The sequence below is a fragment of the Leopardus geoffroyi genome, chromosome B1, assembly GCF_018350155.1.
Source record: "Leopardus geoffroyi isolate Oge1 chromosome B1, O.geoffroyi_Oge1_pat1.0, whole genome shotgun sequence".
Taxonomy (NCBI): Eukaryota; Metazoa; Chordata; class Mammalia; order Carnivora; family Felidae; genus Leopardus; species Leopardus geoffroyi.
This window is the reverse complement of record NC_059327.1, coordinates 80740049-80764460: the sequence shown is the minus strand read 5'-3', so window position 1 is coordinate 80764460 and position 24412 is coordinate 80740049. Positions and strand designations below refer to the sequence as shown.

The 24412-nt window shown below is 39.7% G+C and overlaps 1 protein-coding gene across 3 annotated transcripts in view; it reads right to left on the bottom strand.

The window, feature by feature from the left end:
- SLC10A7 (solute carrier family 10 member 7) overlaps positions 1–24412 on the bottom strand; it is a 258926-nt gene that overhangs the window by 33909 nt on the left and 200605 nt on the right. For all 3 annotated transcript variants that reach the window (XM_045466362.1, XM_045466343.1, XM_045466351.1), the window contains 3 exons: positions 19267–19350; positions 8592–8757; positions 7587–7638 (listed from right to left, as the gene is read on the bottom strand). In XM_045466362.1, coding sequence (XP_045322318.1) covers positions 7587–7638; positions 8592–8757; positions 19267–19350 — 302 coding nt within the window. The remainder of the gene's footprint in view (positions 1–7586; positions 7639–8591; positions 8758–19266; positions 19351–24412) is intronic.

Sequence of the window (24412 nt, the reverse complement as noted above, 5' to 3'; positions counted from 1 at the left end):
GGGGGATTGAGAAAGAGAAAAAGAGGGGGTGGGAGGATTATGGCACCAAAAAAAGATTATCTCAAGCTTGGCAGGGAATGGGGGATAATGATGGAGCACACAGAGAACCTTCTTGAAGGAAATTACAATTGAGCTGGGCTTTAAAGGTCAGGTTTAGATACGTGGTGGTGTGTATTTTAGGTAAGGGATAGTGAAACTGAAATCTGGGAGTCCAGGGGGCAGCTGGCAAAGAGCAGTCTTCAGGCTGACTTGTATGAAGGGACGATGGCTGTGACCATGAGTGTGGACTTGACAAGACAGGCTAAGGAGATGGGAGGAGTAACCACTCAGTGTGGTATAAGACTGGCAATGATGAGGCTAGGCAGGAAGCAGAAGGCTGTAAGGGCCTGAAGAATCACCCTGACTGCAGAGATGGTGGTAAGAGACATGAAGACAGAAATAAAAGAACTTGTCAAATGTTGACTTCTGTGAAATATTTCCTCCCGGCAGCTTAAAAGCACACACTCTGGGGGCAGACACACTTGAATTTCAATCCAGACCACCCTTTTCCTTATATATAAAATAGGGATAATACTGCCGGCTCCTGAGGGGAGGATAAATACCAATGTTCGTTAAGAATTTGGCACATCACAAGTGTTTAACACATGCTGGCTGATATTTTTTTTAAGGTTTTCATTTATTTTTGAGAGACAGAGAGAAAGAGAGGGAGAGAGAGAGCGCGCGCGTGCGCGTGCACATGAGTGGGGGAGGGGCAAAGAGAGAGAGGGAGACATAGAATCCGAAGCAGGCTCCAGGCTCTGAGCTGTCAGCACAGAGCCTGACGCGGGGCTCGAACTCATGAACTATGAGATCATGACCTGAGCCAAAGTCGGACACTTAACCGACTGAGCCACCCAGGCACCCCTGCTAGCTGATATTTTTATTGTTACTGTTGCTTTGAGAGAGGAGGAGGAATGAAAGAGAAATGATAAGCTTTGAGCACATAGGACTAAGAGGAACACGAGGGCATTCATGGAAATAGGGAACAGAAGAGGCGGCCCAACGGGGTCTGGGGAGGAGGCCAAGGAGTTGAGTGAACAGAATTTGCATTAGTGACAGGGCACCACGTTTTCAAGAAATCTGGGGAAGAGAAGGAAAAGGTCATGGGAATTTGAACATGACCATGCAGAGAGAGGGATGACGCGGTGGGTAGAAACAACTGATGAAACCAGGTCTCCAGAGAGGCCTAAGAGGACCAGGCTGTGGGGCTAGCCTGAGAGGGGCTATTTCCCAGCCTATGAACTGGACACTAAAGAAGACAAGGTGAGCAGGAAATATGGAAAAATTTCTTGTAGAGAATAGGAAAGTGGAGGCAATTTATGTCAGAGATTTCATGTTCTTTGTAAATAAAGCATGAGGCACTTTGCTCATCCAGAGAGTCTGAGCTAATACTGAAGCCTGGGAACCTAAGAAGTTAGAAAAACTTGAAATGGGCAGACTGAGGAGTATGAAATATAGTCAGTTCACAATGAATAGAAACTTTCCACAGGAACGACTGCCCACCTGTGCTTGCGGAACATGTGACACAACAAACCACCTAGTTTGGGGCTGTTCTCCAGCAACGCTTATGGTGTTGGTCACGCTACAAAGGCCTTTTTGGTCTGTTGCTGCCTTTGTTGCCAACCCATTGCTGCTGCATGTGGACTATGCAGTTTGGTTTTTTCCGGGAAAGTCCGGCAATATACTTCTCCTTTAGTGAACTTGGTTCTGCTTCATATCATGCTCTTTTCCAGGCTATCGCACGTTCCCAGTGTGTCAAATCTCTCTGGCCAAGAAGCCTCCGATTTAACCTGGCGTTGGCTGACGTTCGTTAGAACAGCACTTACGGCGTGGCGAGACCTGCTTACTTGTCCGGCTCCGGGTAAGGTGGTTGAAGCCAAGCCTGCATGGGGAGGTTTCCGGCCTGATGGGAGATGGAACGCCGCCCTGTCATTCTACGGACACAGGGTGTGTCAGCGGGGAGGGGGTGTCAGCACATAAAAGTGAACCGTTTAAGGGTAAAAACGAATATTCTCCCTAAATACTCTCTCTGGAACGAAACTGACTGCTCCACATCACGGGTCTTAGGGAAAGCCGACAGAGCAGGTGCTCACTGAAGCCTCCATTCGTGACGAAGAAGACGATGGTGCCCATAAATCACCACAGCGGGAAGCACGGAGCGTTTTCCAGAGCACGTTACTCCCAGTATTTCCATCTTATCAGAACAGCCTTATAAGGTAGAGGGTGTTATCATCGGCTGCTTTTCTGAAAAGGGAATCTGAAGCACAAAGAGGGTAACTAACTTCTCTAGAGTCATACACACCTAGCAAGTAGGCTGCTCCAAATCAGAGACAAGTTCGCTTTCCGCAAAGGAAATTAAAGAAACGAAAACAAAACCCATCACAGAACTTGGTGGATGAGGGCAGCTATCTTGGTCAGTAACCTTCCTTCAGCCACGCCCTGTCAAGGGGCAACTTCATGGCAGAAGACGCCATCCAGAAAAATGAAGCATCCTTGAATAAATGTGCGTTATATTTAAGTGGCAACGACTACAATTATTTTCAGTGATTAACATCTCTGTTGTGTCCGCTCACACTCTTGAAAGGAATCCCATTACTATTTATTTTCTAACTCTACCTTCTCTCTTTTTAATATTGATTTTCTTTTTATCCCGTTTTTATAATTCTTTTGATCACTTCAGCTTCCCTTGAGCTGTTTATTTCCTTTTCTTCCCAATTGGTCTTTTTATTCTCTCTTACAGGGCTTTCAATCAGTGTTTTCCACATAATATTTATCTTGCCTTTCTCTGCAGTACTCACAAAGGAGAACATGTCAGAAGGTTTTACTAGTAGAATCGCAGAATGTGGAGCAGAAAAGGTCCTCTGAGGGAGTTCCATCTAAGCCCACTGTGTTGTAGAGGAGGAAACTTCCATGTGAAATACTTTCCTTTGTTAACCTCTGTACTTGTGTTTTATCTTCACTTAATTTTAGGAGAAGACCTCATCTGTCATTAGCTGTGTGCCACTAAACAAGTTACCCAGAGCTCTGTGGCTTAGTGCCTCACGTGTGAAATGGTAAGACTTACTGTTAACACTAATACTTGTCTTCTTCCCTCCGTCCCTAGCTCCTTCCTACTATACGCTCTGTCCCTACCTCCATCCCTCCATCCCTCCGTCCTGGCTACAATGAGAGGCCGTTTGAGACATCCAATTAAAAATGTACTGATAAGGGTGAAAACACCTATACAAATATTCAAATATTTGCTTCTTTTTTCCCCCCTTTCTTTATGGTTTCTTTTGTCACTCTAGTGATGCTCTGGGTTTCTGTTACTCTAGTTATCAGCTTTCCAAACTGTCTTTTACATATTTTTTTAAAGGCTCATAATTACTGCTTTCTTTTTCCAACCTTTTCAACATTTTTTTAAATACTGTGACAGCTTCCCAAAGTTGCAGAAAGCTTAGGGTACTATGGACAGCTGCTATTGGTGTGATGCATCGGCTCTCATTCCCTAGCATCTGTGACAGTGTAATGCCAAAGAGAATGTGTTACAAAGCTAGAAATGCTAATTTCTTCTCTTCCATCGTTAGTTTTTGGAACAGTATAGATAAATTAGTTTGGTACAATAAATATTCGACAGTTGCTAACATTCATTGAACACTTACTGTATGCTAGGAATTAGGATGAGGACTTCGTGAGTGCATTATCCAATTCACCAAATGACCCTACGAGGTAGGCATTAATACTATCTCCATTTATAAATGAGGAATGACAGAAATCACAGAGTTATTAAACAGGATTGAAACTCATGTCTGTCTGACTCCAGAATTGGAATTTTTAACCCTGACATTGTTTTGTGGACAGATAAATAAGAACACAGCATAGTAACTCTCAAATGTTATTTTATTTTATTTTATTTTATTTTATTTATTTATTTTTCTCAAATGTTATTTTAAATACTCAAAGTAGAAGTGTACTTTCCAGACACTAGAATGGTTAACACGTCAGGTCAGTAAATCTAAGAAATGTTAACCAGGTGGGAGGAGTGTTGTAAGAAAGTTGAATTTTCCAGGCTGGGTGTCTCCTGGTTTATGCTAACCTTACGTCATCAGGGGTCAGTAGCATGCAGTATACAAAAAAAGACAGACCAGGAGGGTGCCTGGGTGGCTCAGGTGGTGAAATGTCCCACTCTTGATCTGGGCTCAGGTCATGATCTCACAGTTCGTGGGATCGAGCGCCACATTGAGCTCTGCGCTGACAGTGCGGAGCCTGCTTTGAATTCTCTCTCTCCCTCTCTCTCTCTGCTCCCCCCCCCCCACTCTCTCTCTCTCTCAAAATAAATAAATACACTTAAGAGAAAAAAAAGACAGACTGATGTCCATGTTGAGATTTTTGTCTCTTGATATCTGGTTTTAGATTTAGTAAGTTGGTAAGAAATAGATGAAAAAGAAACCACAGGCTACTTTTACTAATTTTAAGTAGAAACAAATAAAAAGGAGGAAGATAAAATGAAACTCAATAGAGTATAAACTGGTGGGCCTGAGTTTAAACCCCTGGTGTCTTTGACTAATTTGTTTGTATGAGTGAACTGGAAGAATCCAGTTAAATACTATCTACCAATTCCCTAACCAAAGCAAGCACTTATGAATTTTAAAAGTAACTTAAGTAGTTTAGTGCAGAGGAAAAAGTATGGGCAAATGTCCAATGGCAATAGATTTCAATTCTACATGTACTATTTGCCATCTTTTATTAAACTACTAAAATCTTGGAGCGCCTGGGTGGCTCAGTTGGTTAAGCATCCGACTCTTGATCTTGGCTCAGGTCATGATCTCATGGTTTTTGAGATCGAGCCCCGCGTCACACTCTGTGCTGACAGTGTGGAGCCTGCTTGGGATTCTCTCTCTTTCCCTCTCTCTGCCCTTCCTCCGCTTGTGCTGTCTCCCTATCAAAATAAATAAACTTTGAAAAAGGAAGAAAAAAACTACTAAAATCTGATTTTAGGCAAGTTATTAAACTAAACTACTCTTATGTATGGGGCCTCATCAGCAAAATATCAATAAAAATGTAGAGTATCATAGTCTTTGCTGTCAGACTTACATGAAAAAACATATGCATTGTCCCTAGCACAGTGCCTGGCACAGAGCAGGGCTCAATAACCATTGGTATCTTTCATTCCTCCAATAAAATCCTTAGGCACAATGAAGTCTCCTATAGTGAAGGGGGGAAAAAAAAAGTAAAAACCATCTTCTAAATTTTGTTCAATTGAATTCCCCAAATTCTAATGGAATGCTTTCGGGGTATATAATCATTTTACTGAGGAGCGGGATTATAGCCACTCCCTATTCTGCTGTTTATCAAAGAATGTGCATTCTGACAGTGGGTCAGGCAGGTTCAAAATGCAGCAGAACTTCATTGAAGGCAGAAAGAAAGGGTCTTAAAACCCCAAGGCCTTATGAAAATCCAGTCTACTCCATACTGAAAATTCTCAGTTTTAATTCAACCACTTGTCACACCATTCCCAGCCCCACTCCTCCTTCAGCAATTCCTGTAGTGGCTACTCTGTGCTTTGCAAGATGTTTTCAGTCACTGACAGGATATATGCATCCTCCCCAGTCTGATGGGATAGAATGAATAAGTGCGTCTGATTATTACTTCTGCCACAAGGATCAGGAAACGAACAGCTGGGGAAAGGCAAACATCTTTTCTAGGATGACATAACAAATCATTTACAAAAGAACTTTAAAATAGCTCCTACTCCTAGACTTACCCAATTAAGTCCCATTTTCTCAGTGCCTTAATGGCTCCAGGCTTTACTCTTACTTTATAAATCACAACCACAAGCTAGGGAAAATGGTTCAAATTACACCAATCAATAAATTTTTATTGACTGTTTACAATCAGCCAGCCTCGTGCTGTACCAAGTGCTGTAAGAGCCAAGTGCCTAATGTGAAGCCTGAACCCTCCATGGCTCTGACACTGTTTCAGGCCTCAAAGACAACCCTTTTCCTCATGGCAACTTACTGCCATCACCTGGCAGTCTGGCCTAAGTCTGACCCTCTAGTTACTATTATTACTTAATCTTTTTTTTTTTTTTTTTTTTTTTGAGAGAGAGAGAGAGAGAAAGTGCAAGCAGGATAGGGGCAGAGAGAGAGGGAGAGAGCCCCAAGCAGGCTGCACACTGTCAGTGCAGAGCCTAACAAGGGGCTCAATCCCACAAACTGTGAGATCATGACCTGAGCTGAAATCAAGAGTTGGACACTTAACTGACTGAGCCACCCAGGTGCCCCTATTTTTCAGTCTTTTTCTACTCCCATTGTTCCACTGTGTGTGTGTGTGTGTGTGTGTGTGTGTGTGTGCGTGCGCCCACATTTGCATTATTGGTTTTTTCCCCACCAAGAACCCCCTCTCTGCATCTTGGTTTGCTGAATACTTAGCCATTCTTTATAACTCATGTCAAATGCCATCTCTTCCATGAAGCCTTGCTCCACCACTCTCTTTGGAAGTGCCTTCTTGAAGTGACTTCAGGATGGCTCACTGTCCATCCACTAAAAGTACGTATATCTAGTCTGCAAACTCATGCAAGATCAGAATCATCTCTTCTTTGTGGTATTCACTATGGTAACTTTCTCATACTGAGGGCTTAAGTGATGTCTGTTGAATATACAATACTAGTGTAAGAAGCTACATTAGAGGTGAACCTTTAAGAACAAGAAAGATGAGCCAGGACACAGAGACCAATTTAATGAGGATAGCCTAAGCAAGGGACAGAAATGAGAATGCTTGAGGTTCCTCTAAGAAACAGCAAAGATTTTACCACAACCTGAAGCTTATACAGCATGAATGTTGGTAGTGGTTCACTTAGCTCCCCAAAATGAACTTCATTCTATAGGCACTGGAATCATCAAAGATCTCTGATAAGAGCTATCCTCAGAACTCTGAGTTACTAGAAACAGTACGAAATGCATAAGACAAGTTCACTTTAGAAATGAAGATACCTATAAGATATCCACTGCAATAGTCTAGGGAGAAAAGAGGCAACAAGAGCCTGAATTAGGGAAGTGGCTCTAGGAGCACAAACAATATTACACAGGTAGGATCAAGACATTTAAAAAATAAGGATGCAAAAGATTCCAGGCTGAGAGACTCTGTGGATGGTGATCCCATTAAAAATGAACAAATGAGAGAGAAAGAGGAAGTACTGGGGGAAAAATTCATTCCATTTAGAATAGCTTGACACTGAGGTCTTGTTAAGACAGGTGAAAATATCTAAACGGTGAGTGATAAATAGTGCTGGAACTGAGGAAAAACATCCAAATGGGAGGTCCCGCCTTGAAAACCATCATCAGAAGGCTGACAGCTCGAGCCAGCAGAATGGAGGAGGCTGCCTAAGCACGCTTAGGGCTACCGACAAGCTCTTCGGGAAGGTCTACAGCCTGAGGGTGGCAGGAGCAAGCCGGAATGTCCAGGAGGTAGGAGAAAAGCCAGAACAGCAGAGCAGCATAGAAGCCAAGTAAATAGCACGATTTGTCACTTAGAAAACCAACAACCACCAGAGATATTGTGTCACTTACCTTGTTGAAAAGAGGAAGGTTAAAAGCATAAAACTCAGCTGAATAGAAAATACTGAAGAAGAAAAAAAAAAAACAAAAAAAATTGAATCTAAATTAGGGCTATAAAAATATCTGTAGCTTATTTACTGGTCTGCTTAGTTTTATCTGAAACTTATGGAAGCTCAACTAGAAAGACAAACATACATTGCTAAACTGATAGAATCATTTAGGTTAGTGGGACTCAACCTGTTCTTCCTGAAGGAACATATCCACAGATATAAATTATGATGTCTACTACTCTGCAAATCTGAAACCCTCTTTAAGACATGCTGATTTAATTTGTTCGATTTAGAAAGTGCTGGTTTTTGCTACGAGTATTTATAGGAAACGGCATAGCTGCAGTAGTGTATGATATATATTTTGGAATAACTTGTATTGATCTTAATGACAAAAGATTCTTAGGTATTATAACTACAAAAGTTGTCTTTGGTATTACAGGATAAACGGAACAAAAGGTTGATTTTTGATCCTGGCAGTTACTTGTGTTTCATAGTCTGCTGCTTCTGAAAATGACATGATATTACCTTGGGTATATATTTGAATAGAAAAGATGCTATAATATTCACATTTTAACTAATACAGCCAATTATTATACTTAGAAAATAATAGGATCAGATATTATACATCCTACTTGTAACCCACAATGAAGGGCAAGATTAGCTTAAAGTTATAGTAAAATAAATTGGCACAAGAGTGCTCCATCTAACATTTGAATTTGACAGATATTGTGGCTTCTTTCATCTGGCATCAACTACTCTAAATCAGACACAAAAAACAAAGGGCATTAAATCATAATCATAAATATTTAACTGATGTCGTGTTAAAGAACAGATACCTATGATAAAGCCGCTGAGCATATATAATACGAAGCTCAGTATTCCTTGCTAATCAAATTAACACAGGTCACTACACTCTGCTTCTGAGGAGAATGAGGGGTTGGCAGGGATATTCCGGCTTCCAACTTACTTATGAACAGTACGAGAAGAAGGCTGAATTTATCCAGGTCAATATTTGGGTTAGAGAATGTGTCACAGAAGGTTGTGTAGATGATCGTGAGGAGCACGCAGCTGCTGACAGCACCAAAAGGCGGCTTCTTTCTTTCGAGCCAATCCTTGATGTACCTTCGGACGATCTGAAACATAGAGATCAACAGGTTGCCTCTTTTCGAAGACGTAGAGAGTTGAACTGGGCATCACAAAGTGATTCTGACAGCAGAAAGACATAAAGGAAAGAGAGTAATTTGGATGATGGCCACAGTGGATTTCAAAGCTTCCCTGCCACATCACCCTTCTTCTAGGGGATTTAACATTTGTAGTGCGACTACCACTGGTGTCCATAATGAGAGTGTATTTTCAACTGCATTCAAATCCATCCTTAATCATGCCAAATGCTCTTTGCTAGCTGTCACTGAGACATGCCCATTAAGCCTCCCCAAAGTTTACCTCCTCTGCTGATCCTAATGGATGTGTGTAATTATCACAGTCCCCTTGGCCTCAACAGACAATTCCAAGTGCAACTTTGGGAATCTTAAAAATCTGACATCTTCAAGAATTTCAAGACAGTAGATAATCGAAAGTGATCCATGGAACATATTAATATTTAAAATGCAAGCAATGCACCAGAAGTTTTTAATTAAATTATAACTCATGCTTGAAAAGCAAAAGTGCATGTGTTGTGGGAGTTTAAATAATTCAAACTCCGAATATCTAGAGTTTTTGTGAATCCAAAGACAAATGCTATTTGCATGCTTTTAGAATTCCAGAACTAACACTTAAAAATGAATAAACCTGTCCTAAGTTTCCTACAAAAGTTACACAGCAATCCTCTCTTACTTAAAAATCAAATCAGAGATTTAAAATCAGGACAGGCTGAATATTGCCTGGATATGAAACTGGATAACATTTGCCTGGGTATAAAAGTGAACCGCTCCATTTAAAATCGTACACTTTTGAAAAAAGCTGAACAAACCCTGTAAGAAGGACTACAGTTGAGACATATTAAGTTTCGAGTCACTCGTTATCCTGCATAATTGAACATGAGATTTCACAACAGGCTGAATTACCATGATCCATTAGCAATAATGAGGTCAGGGAACTTCTCCTGACAATGCTGATGGGGTTCTGTCATCTTCTACTCTGTGGCTAAAAAGGTTTAATTCGCAATGGAGCACACCTTCACGGATACTCAAGAACAGAGTAAACTACTCTCAAGAGAACCTTTTGACAAATGGCTATTAGATCAACTTCATCCATTCTCAAGGACTCTGTAAGTGAAATACCAGTATTAATAAAGGGAGACCAGTTGGAATCAAGTACAGGTACAAAACCTCGATGGTTGGGTGGGGTGGGAATGAAAGAGAAAGTCTTTTATATGTACGTAGATAAATCGTGGTTAAATATTTTAAAAAACAGATCTTTAATTAAAATAATAGCTGGATTTATTTTTAAAAATTATGTTTTTTTTTTTTTTCTTTTTGTAGATGTGATCCCAAACCACAGCGATTGATCTGGTGTTCATTTCTTTCTATGAAGTTAACATGCAGTACAGTATAGGGATGCCTGACTGGCTCAGTTGGTAGAACATGTGTCTCTTGATTTGGGGGTTGTGAGTTCAAACCCCATATTGGTCATAGAGACTACTTTTTAAAAATGTAGTAAGGTATACAGAAGTAAGAGCAGTTCTGTCACAGAGTGTTATGACTGATGCATTAGAACACAAATTTTGGAAAATAGTGCTTGAGCTCCCCAGATGGCCCCATGTTGAGATATGTCCCCATGTAGGTGGTTGCTTATTAGAAGACTACAGAGATTTCATCTAAAAGGTCATTTTATAATCTGTTGTGTTTGGTAGCATAAATCTAGTAGTTGCTCAAATTTTTTACAACTCAACTCTTTTAGGAAATAAAATAAATGGAAATTACACAGAGCTATTGAAACTGATGCTGTCCTCCAATCTTGTTTGCATATACAGTGCTTAAAGATACAAAAGTCCTCTCTGCAATAGTTATAGAATGTATGATCCCAATTCCCAAAGTAGAAGTGTCTCCTTCCACCACCACTGACCTCTCTGACAAAATAAAAAGATAAATATGAATGAGGTATAACTTTGAAGTCAAAGCCATTTTAAAAACCAAGAAGACAAATCTCTAATCAATCGACTTTATAAGCTGCAATTTGGCTTAGTCAACCTAATTACATCTTTCTTCAAGTTTTTTTTTTTTTAAGTTCATTTATTTATTTTGAGAGAGAGAATGCACACCCGAGCAGGGGCGGGATGGTGGGGGGAAGCAGAGAGAGAGAGAGGGAGAGAAAGAGAATCCCAAGCAGGCTTCACACTGTCAGCACAGAGCCCGACGTGGGGCCTGAACCCAGGAATCGTGAGATCATGACCTGAGCAAAAATCAAGAGTAGGATGCTCAACCGTCTGAGCCACCCAGGTGCCCCTATTATGTCTTTCTTCAATACGAAGTACTTACAGTCTCATAGTATAGTGGGACTCTTTCAATATGTCAAGAAACATGGACCCCTAAGTCCTGCATCCTCCTTTTAAACACATCAATGTGCTAACGCTAGTTACTTAATCTCGATACAGAAAACAAGTAGAAAGTTGGAAATTAGACAGACCCACAAGTGAAACAATAACCCTAGGGGAAAACAGATTGTCTTTCACTGTTTTTAGTCTTATAGTGATATTTGTCTGTGTTTCCTAAGTAAACCATATTATATCTTGCCAGGCTCCAAAGAGATTTTCTATCTTCTTCTAAAATTAAGTTCACAAAGCAGCTGCTTTTGTACCATGTAGCAAGAAAAGGGTTAAAACCTTTCATAAACTACTGGGTGAAGTAGTGTTGATATGCCTTAAAGATATGCTTTGGATATAAACTTCGAGAAACCTCCTCTTCTCTTCATTCAGCCATTTACACTTTTGACAGAATCACCCTCCATTTGTCAAGAATCCATGTCATTTTAAAATTCTCCAAATTTCTTTGCCTTGTAGAAACAGTTAATAACCTTATAGGAAACAAGCCTTTGCTAGAGATAGCAACCCAACCTGACAGAGATGCCTCAGAAGAGGGGGGAGTGTGGAAAGTCAGGATGAGGTGGGAAAAGGCATCTTCCTAAGGTGGCCAGGTGTAGCTTTTCTTCAGAATTTATTCTAATTCATCTGTACCTTCTACACAGCTCAAAGAAACTCAGACATTCAACATTAGTTGAAAAATCCTCATTGACTTGCTTTTCCCTATGGAGAGGGAAGGAAAAACATCTTCCCCAAGGAGCTATTTATTGTCTCACTTTCTTCATTTTGATTTGATTTTATTTTTATTGTTTAAAATTTACATCCAAATTAGTTAGCATATATAGTGCAACAATGATTTCAGGAGTAGATTCTTTAGTGCCCCTTACCCATTTAGCCCATCCCCCACTCCCACAACCCCTCCAGTAACCCTCAGTTTGTTCTCCATATTTATGAGTCTCTTCTGTTTTGTCCCCCTCCCTGATTTTATATTATTTTTGTTTCCCTTCCCTTATGTTCATCTGTTTTGTCTCTTAAAGTCCTCATATGAATGAAGTCATATGATTTTTGTCTTTCTCTGACTAATTTTATTTTAAATTAAACACCAGGAAGGGTTAAAGGGAAACTCAGATCTGACCCCCAGTACTTCTAATAAGCGAAGCCACATATCAATTACTTTATGACCTCCAAGCTGGAAACCTGAGAAGATATGTCTTAGGTGAAGAATGCTAATATACTGAGATAACAGAGAAGTGTAATATTCATCATTTTAGTTTTCTCCAATTTTTTCCAGGGTATTTTCATGCTCTTTTCCTTCTACTCTGTCTTTATACTTACAAATTGATTTTTGAGTGGGGATATATGACGGATAATTTTTCATATTAAGTCTGAATTTTAAAGATTTATTTTGCTTCAAGGTGACTTTAGGTTGTTTCTTCAATTTTTATCCTCGATTCCACTGAATCCATATATTTTCATAAAGTGTTTTGTGTTTTCTTTAATAGTCTGTTGAAATGTAGAGGTAGGTATACAAAATCGAATCCAATTTATGTAACACTTTTCTTTAAAAATATTTTCATTAAATATTGAGTAGATTGAGAATAATATCTGTATACTTTCTTAAAAAGCATAAACAATAAAAATACATGGGAACGGTAAACACCCATCATCTACTTAAGTATTATTTAATTTCTGTCTCACGAGAGAAGTTGTGCAGATATTACCCTGCTCAGTTTACAGTCTGTAACAAAGGCACAGAGAGCCCAAACAACTTGCATAGAATGTTAAAAGGTCAGTGAGGGGGATATGCGCAGGAATATCAACTCTGCCTCCTCAGGAAACAACAGCATAATGGTTAAAGGTACAGACTTTGGAGCTTCTTTATAATCTTGGGCAAATTCCTTAACTTTCCTGTGCCTCATATAGTAGTAGTCACAGGGAGGATTAAGTCATTAAATAAACAAATGTCTCAGAAACAGGGCCTGTACATGGTGAATAATGGCTGTTCTTATTTCCAAGTCCCAGTTTGCTGATGTTTTTTCTATCACAACACTGTTTACCAGTATATCCCACTGCATAATGTAACAGCTTCTTTTCTCTCACAGCCATTCAAGTGAAGTAATGAAAATAGTTCATATCTAATATAATTTTTTAAGTACAAAGTTTTACTAGCATTAATAACATTATCTTCAGCTTTAGCCGAAGACTATGAAAAGCCAACCTCAAAAGTTTACAGAAAAAAAAATGGGGTTTAGGGTGCTGTTTTGAAAAGTATTTTTCAAAGGCGGTGGGTGTTCTGTTTCATTAACATTTATTCGTAACTCTCTCAATATAATGCATGAAATAAGTATTTGTCACAAGGATTTAGATGTATCGAAGGGTTTATAAAGAAAAAAGAAATATACAATAACAACATTGTATTTATTTCTAGACACATTGCAGTCAGTCAATAATGATTTCAACCGAAAAGAAGTATTGTATGGAGAAAACACACACACACACACACACACACACAAAATAAAATTAAATTAACTCTCAGAAATATAAAAAGTAAAAAATTAAATGATAAAGTTTTATCATCACTAAAAGTTGAAGGAAAATATTTTCAACTCACCCTTCCTGGTCTTTTTCTTCTCCCTGCTCTTCCCATTGTTTATTTAAAAGGTAATGATAAAAATCTCATTTTAAACTTTAGATTAAAAAAGACTAATTTTAAAATGATAAAAATCTCATTTAAATAGAAATATTTACTTTCATAATGTGGCGTCTCTAGTTATAATTGAGAAATGAGACCACCTTGCCTCAGCTACTTCCTCTGAAGAAGTATATATGAGCCTTTCTAAGATCCTCAAAGATCACATCACAAAGTTCAGGTGAATCAACTGATTGCAAACAAATACAGAGATAAAGAAGCAGAAAATGTCCCCAGTATCATAGAGCTTATATTCTATTTAAGAAGATAAACAGAAAGCAAAAACAACAAACAAATCAACAAGAGGGAGATAATGATCCCTACTAAGTAGGATGATATGAGAGTGACTGCTGTGACCAGGCAGCCACTGGAGGAGGGGTAAGGAAAGGTCTTTCTGAGGAGGTGAAAGGTGAGGTATTCCGAGCAGAAGGAACAGTCAGTGCAAAGCTTCTAAGGCAGGATCAAAGTTGGCATGTTTGAGAAACAGAAGCAAAAGGTCAGTGAAACCCAAGTGAAATGGGCAAGTGGAAGAGTATTAGGAGAAGTGAAAGAGACCTGGAAATAGAAGATAGGGTGACATAATCTTGTAAAGAAGCAGAGTAGGATTTCTAGGAAGTGTTAAGTGACATTTTAAATTTGGGGTCATAAATCTGAAACAAGAGGAGACCAATTATGTGTTTTTCTCCAGTCGCGCTGGAGATCTAGGTAAAATAGCTGCCAGGGGTTTCATGAAGGTAAGTTCAAAGTTTTTTTCAGCCAATCTTTTTATACAGCTCACACCGTACTATTGAGTGTGCTATTGAATATACTAATAGAGTCTCTGCTTCTAGGAAGCTCACAGGTCAATTATAATCTCTCCTGATGTGGGGCACCTGGGTGGCGCAGTCGGTTAAGCGTCCGACTTCAGTTCGAGTCGACTTGAGTTCGAGCCCCACATCGGGCTCTGGGCTGATGGCTCAGAGCCTGGAGCCTGTTTCTGATTCTGTGTCTCCCTCTCTCTTTCTGACCCTCCCCCGTTCATGCTCTGTCTCTCTCTGTCCCAAAAATAAATGAACGTTGAAAAAAAAAATTAAAAAAAAAAAATCTCTCCTGATGAATTTATGAATCAAGTACAATGGGAGAACTGGCATTTAGTCTAGATCAGGGCAGTTGGAGCAGGTTGACTGCACACCAGAAGGCGTCTATGTACTGAGTCTTATGGGATGAATAGCAGTTTGCTGGTGGAAAAGATGGGAACCCTAAGCCTTTGAAGAGCAGAGAGCAGTGAAGGGGCATGAGCAGGTGAGAGAGTGGAGCACATGCGGCCTGGCACGGGATGTGCCATCATGAATGGGATGGCGGGAGGTGACACTGAGGAAGCAGGGTGGGGCCAGCCTGTGAAGGGTTTTGTGAGTCACACAAGGAATGGGCGTTTTTAAGGAGAAGAACAAGATAATCTGATTTGTTTTTTAGGGCTATCTTGGAGGGCTATCCTGGAGGGCTGGGAATCAGAAGAGACTTAGGGCAGAGAGACACTCTGAAAGTGCAATAATTTAGACGAGAGATGACAAAGTGGTGGCATCCTCTCTGGCAGTGTGAATGAGGTCCCAGAGGCCAGACTGAACGATTTCTGAGGCAGAAACGGAGACGTTTAGTGACTGCCTGGATGTAAGGGAGTGAGGATGTACAGAAAAAGAGGAGGCAAGGTGGCTTCTAAAGCTGGAGACTGGGGGTGTGATTGTTAATTCCTAAGACTAGAATACAAGAGGTGGGCAGGTATATGTAAATGTTTTCCTCTTTGAAAAAAGCCATTAAAGGACTGTGGTACTAGAAGATAGACAAAGGGTTTTTTGGTCCATATGTTTTAAGCCAAACATTTATTAACAGAGATATTTCCAAGATCCACTAAGAAAAGAATGTATGATCCTCAGGTTATATGGAATTATTTTCAGAACTGAGAAAACAAGTATGGGTTTAAACTAACAGTATCCACAGCTTGAACTCTCTAGAGCTGAGAAGGGCAGGTGGGTTCTGTTATGCTTCTATAGGACAGCATTTCCCTTACTGATCACAAAACTCACCTATTCATTCTCTTGCTCACCCATTCCACACTTATTTATTGGGTGCCTATGGTCTGTGTATGTAATGGTAAACAAAACAAATATGGCTCCTGTACTCAGGAAGCTTATAGTCTAATGCAGGAGACAAACAGTTAACAAGCAAACAAAAGATAAGTATATATTGTGGCAAAGGTCAAGAAAGGAATCAAGGTGCTACAATAAAGAGCAACCAGGGAGGGGAGCCTGGGTGGCTCAGTCAGTTTAGTGGCCAACTCTTGATTTTGGCTCAGGTCATGGTCTCATGGTTCGTGGGTTTGAGCCCCACAATGGGCTAGGCAGGAGACATAATATTTATCCAGAATACCTGTGATGTGAGCAGCACTGTAGGAGAAGTAGTTTTCCAAGTATCATTATATATATATATATATATATATATATATATATATATATATATATATATAATTTAATATGAAATTTATTGTCAAATTGGTTTCCATACAACACCCAGTGCTCATCCCAAAAGGTGCCCTCCTCAATACCCATCACCCACCCTCCCCTCCCTCCCACCCCCCATCAACCCTCAGTTTGTTCTCAGTTTTTAGGAGTCTCTTATGCTTTGGCTCTCTCCCACTCTAACCTCTTTTTTTTTTTTTTTTTTTTTCCTTCCCCTCCCCCATGGGTTTCTGTTAAGTTTCTCAGGATCCACATAAGAGTGAAACCATATGGTATCTGTCTTTCTCTGTATGGCTTATTTCACTTAGCATCACACTCTCCAGTTCCATCCACGTTGCTATAAAGGGCCATATTTCATTCTTTCTCATTGCCATGTAGTACTCCATTGTGTATATAAACCACAATTTCTTTATCCATTCATCAGTTGATGGACATTTCGGCTCTTTCCATAATTTGGCTATTGTTGAGAGTGCTGCTATAAACATTGGGGTACAAGTGCCCCTATGCATCAGTACTCCTGTATCCCTTGGATAAATTCCTAGCAGTGCTATTGCTGGGTCATAGGGTAGGTCTATTTTTAATTTTCTGAGGAACCTCCACACTGCTTTCCAGAGCGGCTGCATCAGTTTGCATTCCCACCAACAGTGCAAGAGGGTTCCCGTTTCTCCACATCCTCTCCAGCATCTATAGTCTCCTGATTTGTTCATTTTGGCCACTCTGACTGGCGTGACGTGATATCTGATTGTGGTTTTGATTTGTATTTCCCTGATAAGGAGCGACGTTGAACATCTTTTCATGTGCCTGTTGGCCATCCGGATGTCTTCTTTAGAGAAGTGTCTATTCACGTTTTCTGCCCATTTCTTCACTGGGTTATTTGTTTTTCGGGTGTGGAGTTTGGTGAGCTCTTTATAGATTTTGGATACTAGCCCTTTGTCCGATATGTCATTTGCAAATATCTTTTCCCATTCCATTGGTTGCCTTTTAGTTTTGTTGGTTGTTTCCTTTGCTGTGCAGAAGCTTTTTATCTTCATAAGGTCCCAGTAATTCACTTTTGCTTTTAATTCCCTTGCCTTTGGGGATGTGTCGAGTAAGAGATTGCTACGGCTGAGGTCAGAGAGGTTTTCCAAGTATCATTATATATATATATATATATATGTATATATATATATATATATATTTTTTTTTTTTTTTTTTTTTTTTTTTTTTTTTTTTTAATTTTTTGAGAGAGAGATAGAGCACACAAGCAGGGGAGGGGGCAGAGGGAGAGAGAAAGAGAATCTTAAGCAGGCTCCATGCTCAGTGTGAAGCCTGTAGCAGGACTCAATCCCACGACCCTGGGATCATGACCTCAGCCAAAATCAAGAGTTGTATGCTTAACCAACTAAGCTACCCAGGCACCCTTCATTCTATATTTAATTAAATGGTATTCTTCGACTACTTTTAAGTCTTTCCCTTTAACCCTAAACTTAGTCCATTTTCTAAGTATAGCATGAAAGTTAAAAAAAGAAAAAAATGGGGGCATGTAGTGGATGTTGTACGTTTGATTGAAGTGTTTATTCCCATATCTGCAGGGCATGTTGGTTGTCCCAAAGATCTCAGTTGAGTGCCTCTTTGGGAATTGCTGCTAAGACAGCAGACTCTCTCAAGGTTATACCTCTCACGGGGAGTGGAGGGAAGCAAGTACCTAATGCCTAGTCAGTGCAAGAGTATAAAGACTGGGCACTCTTGTCTTAGACAGGATGACTCTGAGGGATCAGAGCAGCTAGAGGCCTTTGCTGGAACTACATCATCCTGCACCTCCTCCCCGTCCTACTTTTCTTACTTTCCCAAAGGTGTTCACTCCAAGGGTATTCCCCCAGCCAACTTCCTGCATGGAAACCTGTGTCTCACACGGTTCCCCAGAGAACCTAGCTAAGACAGTGTGTAAATATTACATGTCTGTACATGTAACACATTATTTATCGTTAATATTTCAAATTATTTATAGTTAATTATTTACGGTTAATATTTCAAGGAGTTGCTTCTTGTTTAGTATTGACAGGGAATTTGAAAATGACGATGCCAGGCTCTATGGTGAAAACTTTCTATGCATCCACTTTTAATTTAATCCTCACAACAACTCCTTGAGATAGGTACTATCATTATATAATTTGATAAATTATGAACCTGGAGCTAAGGAGATTAAATGACCTGCCCAAGGTCACACAGCAAATAAAAAGTAGAACCAAGAACTAGAGTCTAGTTGCTCTTAAACCAACATTTGTATTTTTAACATACAGTGTTTTCCTGAGATTCACTGAGATTCACTCATTTTAGTAGTACAATTCTGTGCTCCATTACAGTGTTTTTAAATTTGCATGTTATAATTCAATTATGTGCTTATTATTAACTTGCTATAAGAGGTTAAATATAAGGATTTCTCCCATTAGTCTAATTCAATAAGAATGACAAAGGAAATGAAATTTTCTAAGATCTAATTTTAAGAGCTAATAGAATTAAATGTTTATTTTATTAATTACATGATCACAAGTATGATCACTGCTATTGAAGAGAGCTGGGAAGAAGCCAGCCAGCCAGATGCTTTTTCCCCAACAATAGTCATAAGTGCTGAGACTTTATCAGAAGGAGAATAAGGAAATGATTTACTAAGTATTTTTAAGCGAGCTATATAGTTACAAAACAGAGATAATAAATTAAAACAATCAAGATTCTGTGCAGGCATCCCTATATACAGCTCTCTGCAAAGCAGATTGATATTAAATAAAGAAATAAAAATATGGGTATATTATGATTGATGAAACCTTGTGTTTCACGGTCTTATATTTTCTTTTAACTGTCTCTTCCTCTGGCTATCTTTTGCCTCAGTTGTCCTGACATTACATGAGAATTCACAATTTGATTCACACACAAAAAAAGAATAGATGAAATTGGAGGGAGACCTTACCTGTCCAATAATGAGAGGAACCACAACAGTCATAAAAAGCTGAGAAAAAATAGATGTAAAAGGCACAGAAGAGGACGAGCCAAGCTGCAAAACAAGAATATAAGAGGAGTTAGAATTACTTTGAAGTAGTTACCAAATATTGCTGTTAATTAAATGGCACAGTAAGTGAATTCTCTCACAGCCACCAAAAATTGGGTAGCTACATACAAACAGCAAGTGAAGTTACTTTTAATTTTCTGAATTTAGCACACAATAGACTGAGTAATTTAATACATAATTTTTATTGGGAAACTACCATTGAGGGAAAATGGTAACTATGTTTTTGCAATTAACTTGAATTTTATTATTAAATACATTGCTGATTAGTAAAGTCATTCTTTGTTCATACTGTCCATAATGATGGCGTATTTCACCTATAATCCACAGTTTGTATGCTTTCTATTTCACTTGTCTGTAGATCCCTAAGACAAACATACTGTGTCTCATTATTCTCTTATCAAGATCACATTTCTATGTATGCAAATGAAATAGTTTCTAACTTTTCTACTTCAAAACAGAGCCAATGAATCTCCTATACCTTTAAAATTTACTCTTACACAAAATCTAGGAAACAGGAATTCTTGGAACATAAATTATTTTTCAACATAAAGTTTCAGTGTATCTCTCTTTTTGCCTCCCTCCTCATTTTTTGGTTCGTCCTTACTAATGATGGCACTCTGGGCTTCATAAAGATTTTACTGTCCGTAGCATAGGTAGTGTTTATCTGTAAACACAGTCCTATATTCACTGTTAGTCTCAACCACCAAGAATTGCAAGCTTCCTATTAACTTTGTAATGGCTTTTGAAACCTCCTTCTGGCTTTCAAACCCCTATGGACAAACAATAGCCTGTTCAATAGATGTTTATCTCTTTTATGAGCCCCTTTTGCAGCCAGGTTCTTTCAAGCCATCAAGTAATGTCCCTGGAACTTGGAACTTTTACCCTTCTCCTGCAGACCAAACGTCAATTTTCATATTTCCTATGTTTAATTAAACTTGGAAATAACCTTTTAAAAGATAATTTTTGTGAAAGACTTTGAGGTAGTAATGAATGAGGGCATAGAATAAAACAAATGAAACAAATGAAACGTTTAGATAAATGAAGTCATTAGCTCAGATGAAATGATGTGGGGTCAGTGTTTTCACTGATTTCTAATTCCTGCATGAACTGGCTTACCAAAATCTTATCTACACCATGGTGGATTTTATGAAATTCTGTCCCCATCCTTGGCTCCAATCTATATGCACTCAATATGCCAAGAATGTATGTTCTGCCCACCAATGGCCTGCATTCACTTAATACTAGCTTCAGCACTGACCACTGGCTGTGAGTTTAACCCACAAAAACTGTAGTCTCAAACCTTTTCCTCCAGAACCAATATAAACTAAAGAAATGAAGAAAGACAAACAGAAAAAGTGAAACTGGCGAAGAACACCTAGAATTCCTGGTGTGTTAAATGCTACATGGATGTTAGAGGTCTCTTTTTATGAGAAGCCAAAGTATTAAAAGCCAGTAATTCCACCCTATTTTAGAACAACTATGTCTTTGAAGTGCAAGGTATTTAACAAATATACCCTTCTTTCCACAAATATTAACTCTAAAGATGCTCCTGGGGTAAGAATTGAAATTTTAAAACTATATATTTTATAGAGAAACTGAGGCACTGGATGAATTGAAAGATAAAATTTAAAGAACAAAGTTTTCAAGTTCAAAAGCACCCAGCTCAATGCTCTTTCCATAAGGTTCACAATATTTGGAGAGAGGCAGTAGGATTCAGGGTGATAACCTTCAAGTAAAACCTGTCAATTCTTGCCTGGAATCTCATGGGTAGATAATCTCACATATTCCTGTTCCCCTCCCTCCCTCCCTCCCTCCCTTCCTTCCTTCCTTCCTTCCTTCCTTCCTCCCTTCTTGAGAAAGAGAGAAAGAGGGAGAGAGAGAGGGAGAGAGAGAGGGAGAGAGAGAACTCTCACTCAAGCATGGGGGGTGGGGCAGAGGGAGAGAGAGAATCTTAAGCAGGCTCCATGCACCCAGCTCTGAGCCTGACATGGGGCTCAATCTCATGACTGTGAGATCATGACCTGAGCCAAAATCAAGAGCTGGATGCTCAACCAACTGAGCCACCCAGGTGCTCTTCTGTTCCCCTTTCTATCTCAACTCTACTGTTATTTAATGTGTCTTTAAAATGTCTTAATGAATAACCATATCAAGCTATATTCCCTCTGTAAACCCAGTGCTTATTGACCCAATACCTGGCAGAGATAATAACTTTGCAGATAATAAAGCTGTGCACGACTAACAAGATGAAGTAATCTGTAAATATAAGGAGCTAAAAAGTGCCACACTCATTCAAAACCATATCCGTATTTTTTCTAAAGTTACAAAAACACAAAACTTAAGTATATTTTAAAAACCTCTTATTATCAGTGGTGTTATACAATCACCTGGTATTATTTTTTCCACTGCTTATTTATCACTGGTAACACAATTAATTCTAATATGCACCCAGAAACAAAGGGCATCTAGACATGATGAGAACCACGTGAAGGAAGGAGGTGTGTGTGTGCGTATAAGAAGTAGAGTGAGCTTTGCGTGTTCTCTGCCCTCAGCCCTCCTCCACACCCTTCCTTAGCTCCTTAATGCTGCTCTGGAGGGAAAGACCTAAAACTTAATAGAATCCTACCCCTGAAAGACTTGGAATCCCATTCTCTCTTTTTAAAGATGTGAAAACTGAGGTCCAGGCAGAAATGACTTGTAATTAACACCTCTAATACTTGCCTTATGATGTGAAATTGGCTATGCTTCTCAAACACGTTCAAGCAACTCTTCAGCCAAATCTACTCTGTGATCATAGTTCTCCTACACTGGAAGGCTTGCTTGTTTAACAAAAAAGTGTTGCTGGAGAGCAGTAACCCCAGAGATCAAATAGAGAAAAGTTAAAACATCACTTCATTTATTAAGTTAATTTGGGGGTTATTTTTAATCCCAATTCTATCTAAAAGATTGCATTTGGAGATAAGAGAGGTAAAGGAAAATTCACGTCAGCTTTAGCTTTAAAATTTGTTATATATTTTAATTTCTCCATCCATCACATAATAGACCACGTACATGTTCAATGTTTAGAAGGGCTGTGTTCCTAGAAGGCAATAGAAAAGGTGATCTCCAAAGTCCCTTTGTCCTCTGAAAGGTCTATGATCTCTGGTCTACTTGGTGGGGAACACAGGTTAGAGGAGCTTCCCACTTTGTCAGATCAGAGGCCAGAGCAAGCTGGCCAGGGATGCAACTAACAGGGTTCATGAAGCCAGACTAGGTACGCAGTGATGCTGGGGAGGAAATCCCGCAGGATGGCTCTCTTAGAAGTGGTTCTGAAAGGAAGGAGATCTCAGTACTGAGGTCTAATTTGGCATAAGTCCTTTCTTTTGAATCGGCAACAGACCTGTCGTGGTGGTCAATGTGAAGATGCAGAGATGCTCTTGGGGACGTTTCTGACGCTATGAAGTACAGAAGAAAGAAGAGTGAGCATCTGGCATCAGGTAACACATGAGAGCATGACCAGAAAAGCACAAGACCCCATCATTTTGTATGCAGAGTTGATTTTAACTAAAGCAGAAGGAAATATGTGCGAGGGATATTCTGTTCTTCACATTTTAATGAGGAACCTGTCATGGTTTCTATTGTGAAGACCAGTGTGTTTATAAGAAGCATCAATAATTTGTCCATTTGGATAGAGTTGCAGGTGCAAGATAGGGATGTATCAGGCCAGTGCTCTGTGCTTCATTGAGCTACCCTGGCAGATTTAAAGGTGATAGTCTCACACTGCCAACCCATATTTTAATATACAGTGTGTTAAACGAACAATCCGGTCACTGGCTAATTTCTTTTAGAGATATAATGCTTTGAAGCAGAGAACTCACAATTAGGTTTGTTTTATTTGTTTTAATATCATGGTGAGAAGAAATGTTGCGGCGAAAACTAAACATGTGAAAATTCAGGACCTTTGTGTTTGATCATTCAAATAGTTACTGGTGCCTCCTGTGAGGCAGGAGCATGTTCTAGGCATTGGGAATCCAACAGTGAACACAACACAAAACCCCTCCTCTCCAGGAGGTGCTTTTTAAAAAAAAAATTTTTTTAATGTGTAGTTTTGAGACCGAGACAGAGCATGTGGGTAAGGGGCAGAGAGAGAGGGAGACACGATATCCAAAGCAGGATCCAGGCTCTGAGTTGTCAGTATAGAGCCCTACGAGGGGCTTGAACTCACAAACTGTGAGATCATGACCTGAGCTGAAGCTGGACGCTCAACTGACTGGGCCACCCAGGCGGCTCCAGGAGCTGCTTTCTAAAAGTTGAGGAACGTGTGCATGTCTACCCACTACCAAGTGCTAGCGCACTCTTTGCCATAGAATACCTTTCCTCCCCACTCACAACTGGAAAGGTTCCGGTCCTTTTCTAAGGGTTAATTCATGTCTCACTTGTTTAGGAATGCTTTCCAAACCCTCCTCCTGAAACACAGACTTGGCCGCCCCCTCTTTTGTGGCTCTGCGTTTGCACTGTTCCTCTCAGAATCCTTAGTCTTGCTCTTGTGTACAAATCTGTTCCTCTCACTATACTGTATGCTCCAGAAGGTCAGGGACAGGGTCTCATTTATATTTATATTCCCAGAGCCCAGCAGAGTGACTACGTTTTACATCTAGGGCAGTGGTTCCCAAACTCTAGCCCATCAGAAATACCTGCAGGGCTTCTTAAAACACAGATTTCTTGGCCCCATCTTCAGAGAAGGTTGGGGAGGATGTTGAGAATTTGCATTTCCAATATGGTTCCACTGAGGTTGGTGCTGCTGAGCTTATGGTTCACCCTTTGAGAACCACTAATCTAGCACATAGCAGGTATACAACAATTTTGAGTTCAATTAATGAACTCAATTAACCAACAATACATAGGTAGCAAAAGAGGCCTGACAATGTTTTCTTTTCTTTCCACCCGTCCAACTACAAGTTACAAAGCCCTGCTTAATTCACAGTCTCAAGAAGAGGATCACATTGCCTGGCCTCCCAACAATCTCCTATAATCACAATAATGGCAATTTTACTTGTAGACTTTCTATGTG